General features: G+C 39.4%; 2 protein-coding genes across 13 annotated transcripts in view; one reads left to right on the top strand and one right to left on the bottom strand.

The window, feature by feature from the left end:
• Positions 1–1,584: 1,584 nt before the first annotated feature.
• LOC103467538 (rhodopsin) lies at positions 1,585–3,177 on the top strand. The gene is given in 1 exon segment (NM_001312652.1): positions 1,585–3,177. A coding segment is annotated over 1 exon segment (1,065 nt). The 5' UTR covers positions 1,585–1,667; the 3' UTR covers positions 2,733–3,177.
• A 1,016-nt stretch (positions 3,178–4,193) lies between these two features.
• The window catches only part of LOC103467539 (membrane-associated guanylate kinase, WW and PDZ domain-containing protein 1-like), a 143,865-nt gene continuing 136,193 nt past the window's right edge, over positions 4,194–11,865 (bottom strand). For 10 of the 12 annotated variants that reach the window (XM_017305709.1, XM_008413993.2, XM_008413995.2 and 7 more), the window contains 4 exons: positions 11,800–11,857; positions 10,295–10,438; positions 10,025–10,163; positions 4,194–8,159 (listed from right to left, as the gene is read on the bottom strand). In XM_017305709.1, coding sequence (XP_017161198.1) covers positions 7,060–8,159; positions 10,025–10,163; positions 10,295–10,438; positions 11,800–11,857 — 1,441 coding nt within the window. In that variant the 3' untranslated portion in view covers positions 4,194–7,059. Of the gene's footprint in view, positions 8,160–8,957; positions 9,050–10,024; positions 10,164–10,294; positions 10,439–11,799; positions 11,858–11,865 lie in introns of all 12 variants that reach the window. The other 2 variants (XM_008414007.2, XM_008414009.2) reach the window with 1 other exon arrangement.

Raw genomic sequence — 11,865 nt, 5'->3', positions numbered from 1 at the left:
CTATGAGTTTACCGATCTGTTGATGACCAACTTTTTGTGCAACAGCAATCAGAGCCTCCCAGACACTGTTCAGAGAGGAGGACTGTTTGTCCACTAAAAGTCTCCTATTTGAAAACTACCTATTGCCATGTTTTTCATTTTTAACTCTTTTATTGGCTAGTCATGCATAAGAGTACTTCAATGTATTAAGGAACATTGCCCTGCATAATAATCAGTCTTTTTTTTTAAAAAAAGATACAGACTTATTCCTGCATCTTGAAGAGTTGGTTTTGAGCCCATATTCAACCTGAAAAGGTCCAAAAGCACCTCATCTTTAGTAATACCAGCCCATACCAGGACCCTACCTCCACCTTGCTGGTATCTGACTCAACGTGGAGCTCTGTGCCTGTTACAGATCAAGCCACACAAGCATTAAGTCACTCTGTTTTCATCCATAAAACCTTTGAAGAATCTGTCTTCAGATATTTCTTGGCCCAGTCTAAACACTTCAACTGATGTGCCTTGTTCAAAAGTGGTCAGGTTTCAGTCTTGCTTACCCTGGTCACGTCTTGGAGCTCTGAATATCTTGTACTTCTAAGTATTCCAAGTAGGTTGCCGTTTTGAAATATAACAGAACTGGACGATAATGATTCCAGGTAGCTTCACACTTGATTTCAAATCCTTGGCAGGAAATTTGCACCTTTTTTGTCAACATGTTACAATCCTGTGGACTAATTGTAACAAAATGTCTGATGATTCTGTGATCACACGCAAATATCTTAGCAATTTCAAGTGAGTTGCACCCCTCTGAGAGACTTAGAGACAGTTTGATTTGGCACATTAAAAAGAGATACCTAATAATTATGCACACTTTGATATTGGGTGTTGACCTTCTTAGCCCAGACATTCCCTCATTACACAGATCCACATCACCTTAATACATTAAGTATTCAAATTTATCCAGCTATCCAGCTAGCCCTATTTTCTAGTAGTTAGAAAATAGGGATAAAAAAAATGATATGGTCAAAATTCTCACATATACTACAATTCCCCATTCAAATCAAACTCACTTCTGGGTGATTTCTTTGAAGCAAGTGCAGCATTCGGAATCAGCATAATTGGAAAGGATTTCAGAAACAAACAAGTAAATGCAACCATTTGCCAATGTTTGTATGTTTAATTATTATAATTTTTTTTTACATACATTTTTGAACAAATCTGCAAATTATTTTTACCAAACACATTAAAGATTTTTAGGAAATCGTCCATTTGGTGCTTAGGATGTATAATTTACTTTCCAGGGACAGGATATCTGAAGTGACAATTTAAATCATCATGTCAACTCAAACTGGTTGCTTACCATTTATTTCTGTGGACAATATAGTTGGTTTGCAATCAAGGTTTGTAGTAGGTATCTATTGAACAGCTCCAAGAAGGACATGAGCAGGTGTAATCTTAATATCTTGATGAGTGGTCAATTATGTTTGCAGTGACGGCTGGATTAGATATTAACTGTGGCCTAAATCAATTTGTGCTGACAGATTTGGAAACTGATAATCCACGATGGGCCTTTTAAAAGCCCAGCCGAGGCCACCAGATCCATTTGTAGCAAGGTCCATCTCCATCGTAATCTCAAACAGCCAGAAGAAACACCACCGAGGGGCTGAGAGCAACCACAAGCCGCAACCATGAACGGCACAGAGGGACCCTATTTTTATGTCCCTATGGTTAATACCACTGGTATTGTCCGGAGTCCTTATGAATATCCTCAGTACTACCTTGTCAGCCCAGCAGCCTACGCTTGTCTGGGTGCCTACATGTTTTTCCTCATTCTCGTCGGCTTCCCCATCAACTTCCTCACCCTCTATGTCACCATCGAACACAAGAAGCTGCGAACCCCTCTAAACTACATCCTGCTCAACCTTGCTGTGGCTGACCTTTTCATGGTGTTTGGAGGATTCACCACAACGATCTACACCTCTATGCATGGCTACTTTGTCCTCGGGCGCCTTGGCTGCAATCTGGAAGGATACTTTGCTACCCTGGGTGGTGAAATCGGTCTCTGGTCACTGGTTGTTCTGGCTGTTGAAAGGTGGCTGGTTGTCTGCAAGCCCATCAGCAACTTCCGCTTCAGTGAGAATCATGCTATTATGGGTCTGGTCTTCACCTGGATCATGGCCAATTCCTGTGCTGCCCCCCCTCTTCTCGGCTGGTCTCGTTACATCCCAGAGGGCATGCAGTGCTCATGCGGAGTCGACTACTATACCCGTGCGGAGGGCTTCAACAATGAGTCCTTTGTTGTCTACATGTTCATCTGTCACTTCCTCATTCCTCTTGTCGTTGTGTTCTTCTGCTACGGCCGTCTGCTCTGTGCCGTCAAGGAGGCTGCTGCCGCCCAGCAGGAGTCCGAGACCACCCAGAGAGCTGAGAGGGAAGTCACCCGCATGGTCGTTATCATGGTCATCGGCTTCCTGGTTTGCTGGATACCTTACGCCAGTGTGGCCTGGTACATCTTCACACATCAGGGCTCTGAGTTTGGACCTCTCTTTATGACCGTCCCAGCTTTCTTTGCCAAGTCAGCCTCCATCTACAACCCACTGATCTACATCTGCATGAACAAGCAGTTCCGCCACTGCATGATCACCACCTTGTGCTGCGGAAAGAATCCCTTCGAAGAGGAGGAGGGAGCATCCACCACTGCCTCCAAAACCGAGGCCTCCTCTGTGTCCTCCAGCTCCGTGTCTCCTGCATAAATGGAGCAACAGGCACAAGCTTCATAATCCACTATCCAAGAAGAAGACTTCCGCTCCCCCAGGGAAACGACTGAAGGCTAACGTCTACAGAAATAACTTCCTCTTTTTTATTTGTACAAACGACTTGGTTCAACCTAAAGACAGTTGCAGGAAAGGTCAGCCCATTACAGAGTTGTTCCTGTATGTACAGAATATCCAACTTACCAGTCTACGAGTATTTATTTCCTCAGAATAAAGGGGAAAAAATGTTATTCTCTATCAGTTGGATCCTATATGATACTGGCTTATTTTTGAATGTAGAGGCATGTAATCAAGGCAACGTAAAATAAATCGCACTTTGCAAATGACTCATCCTGTTTACGTTTTAATTATAACGGGTGGAAAAGTTCATATGACTGTAGTATATTTATTCAAATAAATAAATGTCAATGACCTATTCAAAATGCATTTATGTCTGGAGTCAATTTCTACTTATACTATTTTTAGCCTGCTTTGGTGATGTCAACCTCAGAAATATATTATATTAAATATTTAAATAACAATTAAAATATTCCTTATGTGGTGCCTCCAAAGCTAATATAATCTAATTTCAGTCTTAGGTCACATTGGATTTAGATCCTAGCAGAATAAAGGGATTAAGATATTAATCTTAACAAGGATACATATAAATATAAATGGACATGACACAACATGGTTTATCTGATTATGAACACTGCCTTAGAAATAAAAGGTTAATAAAGATTAAGGATTAATACTTATTTATATTACCAAAAGAGACCTTCAAACAAAGGTTATGAATATGGAGAAGTACAAATGGTGCACAGAAGAATATACTGATATAACTAAAATGATTTACCAGAAAACTAAAGAGTAAAGAATGGATCATAATTTAACAGTTTTAGACAAAGATAAAACTGAAATCATTACTAAAATATGAGCTCATTGCTCTGGGATTACACATGCGTAAATTATTTATTCATAGATTAATATTCTTTTTATTCCCTGCATGAATTTTCAACGAGAGGACTTAAAGTAAAACAGAACCTTCAGATCCAAAGAGTAATTGTGAGAATGAATCATTGCTTATCATTTTACAGTACAATTCAAATGTGGGAACTGCATAAAGTTTCTTCTTAAAACATTCTCTAACATAAACACTTATCATTCTATATATGATAAGTGTTGGGTATGATACATCCATTTGAAAGTAATTGTGATGCTTTCAGCAGCAGCAAAAAAAAACAAAAAAAAAAACAAATCACACACAAAAAAACTACAGAAATAGAAGAAAAGGGTTTTCAATGTCGAAGTAATTTCTTCTCAATGGGTTAGTTCTTCCAATAAGACAAATAGCACATTTCATGTTGAAATTTAATGTGTTTTCCTTTTTTTTACTGAAAGAGACAAAGAAAATCAAAAAGCTTCTCCTGGGACAAGCGGCTATGTAGAGAACTGAAATCCTTTTGAATTTGTATGCAAAACTTTATTTGATAATAAAAATAGCATCCACAGACTTCTTTTGATAGCTACATATACATTGTAATCCATCTGAAGGAAAAGAAGCTGGATAAGTCCACATCTACTTTTACTTTGACTAATGTTATGTATAGCTTCATGGGTCAAATAAAGCTATGGACAATGTAGTATTTATATATGCATAGTTATATAAAAAAAGATTGGCCCATATACATGTACTGCTTTTATCAACACAGAGACAGCATTATGTCTGGAGCACACTGCAAGAAATAATGCTTGAAGAACACAGACTGCATACAAGTGCTTTATAATACAAAGGCAGGCTAACCATAGAGAGATTCAAACCATTTGACAGCTGTTGATTGACCAAATACAGTCTTTCATTTTTAAAATGTCTTTATATACCTGACCCAGAGTAAATCAACATATTTACCATAAATTGTCAGGTCCATTTCAGAGATATAAACACAATATCACATTCCTCACTGCAGAGGTTCTTCATAAATTTCTGTTTTGTGCAAGAAAAAGGCAACATTTTATTCCTTGACAAGTTCCTAGTAGTTACATTGGGAGAGAAAATCTCTTTACAGGTGATGACCAACCTCCTGACTGTGACTCCCATTCTCTCTCTCTCCATCTCTCATTTTTTGTTTGGTTTTGTATTTTTATTGAATACAGTACCATAGTGACACCGGTGATGAAACAATGCATTTGTTGTGGTTCATCCAATATATAGTTCTAGTTTTCAAACAAAACATAAAACAGAATAATCACACAAAATCGAAACATGAAAAAGCAGCAGTCAGACTTCAGTGGCGTGACAGTGTGGCTCAGAGTGGCAGAAGTGGTTGTCTCGTCTACCAGGACTCACTGTACGTTACCGTGCCAACAAACCTCATCAATGTGTCAGGGCCCAGAGGATGGACAATGGGTGTAATAAATATGAGAACTGGGCTAGAAATAAGTGTTGGAGATTACTGTGTTTTGTTAGGCCTAACAAGGTTGTTACACTACATTTTAACTTACACATGCATCTTGCACAGGGATAATTAATGATTTATTTATTTATTTTTTTTGGCATATCTGAACAATCGTACTTTATGGCAGCTTCAGCTGGCAGTATGGCAAAAATGCAGACTTTTCTAAATTACTACACAGGATTTTTGAGAAATTTGGGAAACTCACTCTGTCATGAACAGATTCAGATGTAGTTGAAAGAGGCTGCTTCAGTTTAGAGAAGGGCAAAACTAGTCATTTGGTTTAAACAAAGTCTCAGGCCCCAGCTATACTACTCTAGATATTTTCAATGCTTTCGTCCTTTGTTAAAAAAAAGTCTATCCGTATTCAGTAGCACAACTTTTAAATGTTGCAATAACTGTGCTTCGCCAGCAGGTGGTGATAATACTAGCCTTAATGACAAATTTAAAATAATATTAATCCTGGTGAAAGTAGTGGGGTAAAAATTCTTTCAAATCAACTGCCGTCATATTTCCTTTCACTGAGTTTGTCCTTTGCCCTCAGATCTTCTTCAGCTTACATTTGAAGCTGAATGGGAGGAGAGTCTGGACAAATCAAGAGCAATGTGGGATTAATTACCCCACTGTTACAGTTTGTAGCACAGAAAGGAACAGCAAGCAATTACAAAGTCAAATTTTAAGTCACAATTTTGGTTAATCACCACATATCCAGTAAACACATTTATAGCACACATTGACTTTTTTTAATATATATTCTTCACTTTCTTTTACCAAAAACTCAACTCCAAAAACCTCTCTAGATATATTAAAAATTGATTGGAATGAATAGATCTACTGTGAGATATAAGGTTGAACACATTTGAAAAGGAAAAGCTGTAAAAATTAGTAAATATGTTAACTTCAGCCTTCTTTTGAAGAAAAGAAAAATTTAATTGGCTCTATTGATGCCGTGGTTTCTAACAAATAAATGTGTATCAGGTCTATGAAAAGTGTTTCTCTAGGTCATTGTTTCCAATATAATCTCCGGAGATCCAGTGGAGAGGAAGTTTTTGACAATCTTCGCTTTAGAGTGCTTTTTTATATGTTTTTTTAATTTTTTTTATCGGAAACTGTGGATGGTAGGTGGAAACACAGCAGAAAACATCTGTGTTAGTGTAGAAAGGGCCTCAGAGTCACTGAAAATAATAATATTGGCTGTCAAACAATGATGCAACACAAGTTGAAGTACAGCATGCTTACACTTCTACCTCAGCCCTTAAAGATTTAATTAAGCCCACCCAAGATGTGAGTGAAATTCAAAATAAATAGAGCAAAATTTGAAATTTCATATATTATTACTATTTATAATTTAACGCTCTAGTTTCACCATCCGATTTAAATGTAGAGCTTTGCTTTACTCCCACAGTTCTTGTGAACCATCAGTAGCTATAGTGTCAGTAATTCAGGAGCAAGAAGGACAACTAAAATCATTTCAAAAACAAGCTCAGGAATTAGGATTTACCACAAATGGAAGCATTATTCAGACCTCTGAAGGGAACAAATATTTAAAGTCAACAATGCCTACAAAAAGCAATATCACTGATTTCATATGCAGGCACATACAATACCTTTACTACAGTACAACAACCTCTGTTATGCTCAAAATAACAAGAACAATGACAACACAACCAGTATAAACTGATAGAGGGATTGTACTCCTGCTGTTTTTATAAATCTCTAGATGGGACCACAAGTAGTTTAGTCAATCAAATCAATTCATAAACAATTCAACCAAATAAAGAGTAAGAGTTAGTATTGTTACAAGTCCAATTCCAGTGTATGTTACGTAGTTTGCACGGACAGAGGAGAGAGCAGCGAGGGTACTCTTCCTCCCTCTAGATACTGAGGTCTTTAGAATTTTCTTTGTACAGCCTTCTCTTGGGCTCAGGGATCTGGTTTGAGCTGCGGCCTCCGGCGTTATTGATGGGTCCTGTCTTGTTGTAGGTAGCATTGTTGTGTGCAGCGTTGTTCTTCATCATGCTGTAGTAGTCCTTCAGTCTGGGCGCTGCTGCATAGTTCAGCTCATCCCGGCTATAGTTGCTGTCAGGGGAAGAGTCCCGCTCCGATCTGTATCGCCTCTCCATTGTCCCGTTCATCCGGTGCCTCTCCTCCTTCCTCTCCGAGGAAGAGTCTCTCAGAAGATTGCCATTCTTGGTAGCTTTCTCATACGCACGGCCTCTGGGGAGAGAATCCCCTCTGTTGTTGACGCGCTCCGGGGTGGACGACTCGCTCACTCGTCCAGCTAACTGGGACTCCTTGAGGAGCTTCCGTTCGGAGAGTTTCCGCTCAGGGGTGACAGAGAGGAACCCTCCATCATCGTATTCCTTCTCAGGTGTGTGGTCCCGGTGCGCACGCTCTGCCCTGCGGTCCATGGATTTCGCCCGCCGACGATCTGGAGACGAGTTGCGCTTCCTGGTGGGTGAGCGATCGAGGGAGCCACGACGGTGCATCTGAAACCTTCTATCCAGGGTAGAACTGCTGCTCGGGAGCTCTCGACCCCGCAGTTTTTCGGCAGCAGCAGCCTTCTTTCCAGAGTTGTCCTTCCTCAGAGTTTTCAGGAGCTTGGAGATACCACTCTCCGATTCAGACTTCTTGACTTTGCGGCCTCGGCTCTTCTTGTTGCCAGCGTTGCTGTCATTGCTGTTGTCGGGAGACTGCTGTCGGAGGGTACTTTGACTGTGACTGTTATTCCAGGTGTGATGATGATGGGGATTAAACTGCCGGCCGTGGAAGTCCATCAGATCCGAGCCAGCCCAGTCCCTGTTTTTGTCCATACCTCGGCCACGTGCAGCCTCCTCCAGGCGTGATGGTTTGTGAAGTTCTGGTGGATAACTGGACTCCAATGAGGTGTGGTATCGGCTTTTTGGTGGCAACGTTCTCACTTCCGGAGTGTTTTGTGCCCTGGGTGTGGGAGGGTGCCCGTCACTGCTGCCGTCTGCAGGAAAGGAAAAAGGGGAGAAGGATTTGATGAATGCAAATAGATTTGAGTTACATTTACCGTATCTTGCACAGATGACTTTTCTGTTACATTATGTGATTTCTTGCACTGGCACAACACAAATCAATGCAGCTATGAATATCATGCAAAGATGTGTTCTTTTAATATGCTGCTGGTTTTCCAAATAAAAAAGCAGCCTTTTCTAAATTTATATGTCAGATTCAAATTTCAATCTTTGCAAGAATAATAAAAAAAACACAAATCTTCTCTGGGACTTGAGTTTACCATACATGTTTAAACGGGTTACATCAGCAAAAGCAGGAGCAACACATCAGCAAGTGAAGGGCAGCGGTTATCAATGACACAGCAGGCACCTAGGAGGTCATTCCAAAACAGTATGACAAAGGCACACCAAAACAAACCAAAACCAAATTTAAAATGTGCATTTGGCTGAATGTCTGCCAAATAACACAGGTTGCTATGGCAGCAGCATGTGATGAGTGGTGGCATTAAAGTTAGTTCCATTAATAAAAAAAAAGGTTTTCTTTACGTGGCAGAAGGGTACGGTTTATATGGACTGACAGAAGCCACATAAATACAGTTTAATTCAAGCGTGACGAGACATAAAGTATGTCTACAGTGTAAACACATCCGCACACAAACACAAACAAAGTAGGATGCAGGTCAGGATGAGCTGGAAGGCTGTATAAGAACTCAAAGTGAGGAGAGGGGAGATGACAGGGAGCGTGAACTGGGACAGAGTTGTTGTTGTTTTTATTTTTTTTTACTACAAACCGTTGTCTGATTTTGGCCCATTAGGTAGAAACAGGGCTCTCCCATCTTGTCATTCCTCAATGTACCAACAGCGAGATGAGGAGCCATCATCGCTGGAGAGAGGAGGAAGAGCCCAGCAACAAGAGACGATCAGAGAGAAGGAAGGAGGAGGCGAGAGAAGAAGACAAATAGAACAGACAAGCTGTTTTACAGTACATCCGTTGAGAGAAGAAGGGCTTTGGTGTGAAAGACAAAAATATTCTTCACTTCAATTTTTAAAAATGATTTCCAACAACATAAACATCTGGATTAATATGAGAAATAATACAACAGTAGAGAGCAGAGCTACGAAGAGCAAAGGCACAATTGAACCTATGGAGCATCTTTACTGTACAGCTTCCTGTATAAAACCCACTATATATGTTTTAGTCATTCTTTTATCAATACAGATCTCCTCACTTATTGGCAATAACTTAAAGGTAAAAAGGTAGTGACAATTTGTATTAAAGAAGAAGGTTAATCTAGACACACAGTTCAGGTGTGTCTAGATGAATTGATTTGTGAAAAAGTACTAATGCCCTTTGTTAAGCAAGGTGGAGAATCTGTGGTGCTGTGGGCATGTTTCATCTACGAAGGCTCAATGAGTGCATGGCAAAATAAACTAGAGATACAAGATGATCTTGATTTTAACATGAAATTTCAATAGTCTCATAGTCTCAGATCAACATTGCTTTTCGTTTTGTTTTTTAACGTAATGATCAAGAAAACATCCCAAATCAACACATAAAAGGCTTGGCAGAGACAAAATCCACCTTCTTTTATGGTCATCAAAGTCCTCAACCAAAAACTGAAGCTGAAGAGAAGAGTGCATAACAATTCTGGGCAGATCACTAAAGACCGCAAAAAGAAATGGCAAACTATTCCTAAAAAGCTGGATTATTCAAGTTTTCTGCATGGGGCCTATAGAATAAAGATGCATCTGTTCAAGGAAATACATATTCTATTCCACTGAGTTTACTACATGAAAAAAAACAGATCAGACTTCTTTACTGGAAGAGGAGTAAAGCATCTGCTGCATGTTAACCTACCATATTCAGGTACAGATCCATCGCCTCTCTTCAGGACAAGCCGCGCCCTCCGACCTCCGTTCTTGATCAGTTCAATGGCTCGTGAATGCTTCATGTTCTTTGTGCTCTCACCGTTAATCTCCAGAATCTCATCTCCCACCTACAACAGAGAAGGTAAGTAACTGGGACAGCTAAGTGATAAAGTGGCCTCATAAATAATGCGAAAAGAGGAAATTTGGCCTGGCAAAATGTTCTTAGCAGAGAATCAGAGGGAACTTGTGAGTTTCATACCCTCATCTTGCCGTTTCTGACAGCAGACCCATCCTCGGCTAGTCTCAGCACGTAAAGGTCCATGTTGTACTCCCGGCCTCCTCTTAGGCTGAAACCAAATCCTTTGCTGTCCCTCTCCAGATCCACAGAATAGTACTCGGCATCCTGTGGTGTAAGAAAAAGTATATATCTATAAACAAACACTAGGAAACAGTGACTTATTCATTGTTCTGAGGACAGCGAGGGACGAGTCCAGACCTCAGAACTAATCAAGTCGTGTTCTCCAAAAAACCCTTCAAAATGTCAATGGCAGTACAATACAGTGTAATGCATGAATAATTAATGAAGAAGTACATGTGAGCAGGGTACAGATCACCAAGCAAGGGCAGCACAAGGGCTGCACCCCAAAGTTTCCACACTCATCCAAAGTTTGCTTCAAACACAAGATTTCTATGTGAGAACATAATTAGACTAGTCAACAAAATGTAAGAGAAAAGTTCATACTAACGTGGTATAAGGTCTGTCACACATCATAACCTAATCATAACAGAACAGCTTTTTGTCTAAATATTGTATTGATTTGATATCACTACATTCATTTCCATCATTTCTTTGATAAAAGCAAAACTCTTTCAGTTCATTAATAAGGGAACCAAAAGAATGACTGAGTTGACTTTGAAATCCCATCACTATGCGATGCAGTAACAAAGTCACACGTATGTTTTTCTGTGACATCAGTTGTACCGTTGTGCAAAACAATGGAATAACTGCTCTCACTTATCGGGTATTTTAACACCTGTCAAATGTAAAAACTACAATCTATGTTTTGTTTGTGAATCCAAACAAATGGGAAAAAAGTAGTTTAATTTATGTTGCTGCTAAATAAGAAATGAATCATGTCAGTTTCCCCTACAGCTCACTGCCAAGTCATTATGTGCACATTATAACTTTTTTTATAATGCAGCTAAAAGTCTTAGTCTTCAACTTATCCCTCATACATCCATTTCTTGGTGTGTTACTGCCCCCTACTGATTAGTAAAATAAACTGTGGTTGAAAAGGTCTAAGAATATTTCTGTCTTCTTTTACCCAGTCCCTTTTTTAAATTACAGATGGACTACACAAAAGTTATGCTCTTCTCAAGAGACTCGCTGCTGTTGTCATAAATCAATTTGTGTTTGTTTAGGGAGATGACAATTCACAAATTTCCTCACCACAAGAAAGATAAACATTATTTGAGTGTTAGATTGGCAAAATATTGCAAAACTAAACAAACGTACACAAAACCAATATAAAAACAGCACCCTTACAAATCAAATTAAACAGTTTATAACCAAAAATAGGTTATTTGGGCTTAGATACACTTTAACTAGTTTTAAATGTTTTTCCCAGAGCACTTAAATGATTCAACACATTTGTTATAATTTTAGGCAGAACGTAAACTACAACTTCATGTACATGTCTTAACATACATGACAATCGCAAGTATAAAATCAGTTAACTGCATTGAAAATACCGAGACACTTACCTGCATTTGAGTTTGTGAAGGAGGTGGTGGAGGAGCACCTTTTGACTTCGAATGATTCCTTTCAGA

The sequence above is a fragment of the Poecilia reticulata genome, linkage group LG7, assembly GCF_000633615.1.
Source record: "Poecilia reticulata strain Guanapo linkage group LG7, Guppy_female_1.0+MT, whole genome shotgun sequence".
NCBI lineage: Eukaryota > Metazoa > Chordata > Actinopteri > Cyprinodontiformes > Poeciliidae > Poecilia > Poecilia reticulata.
The sequence above is the reverse complement of the archived record's forward strand: the minus strand, read 5'-3'. Positions and strand labels throughout refer to the sequence as shown.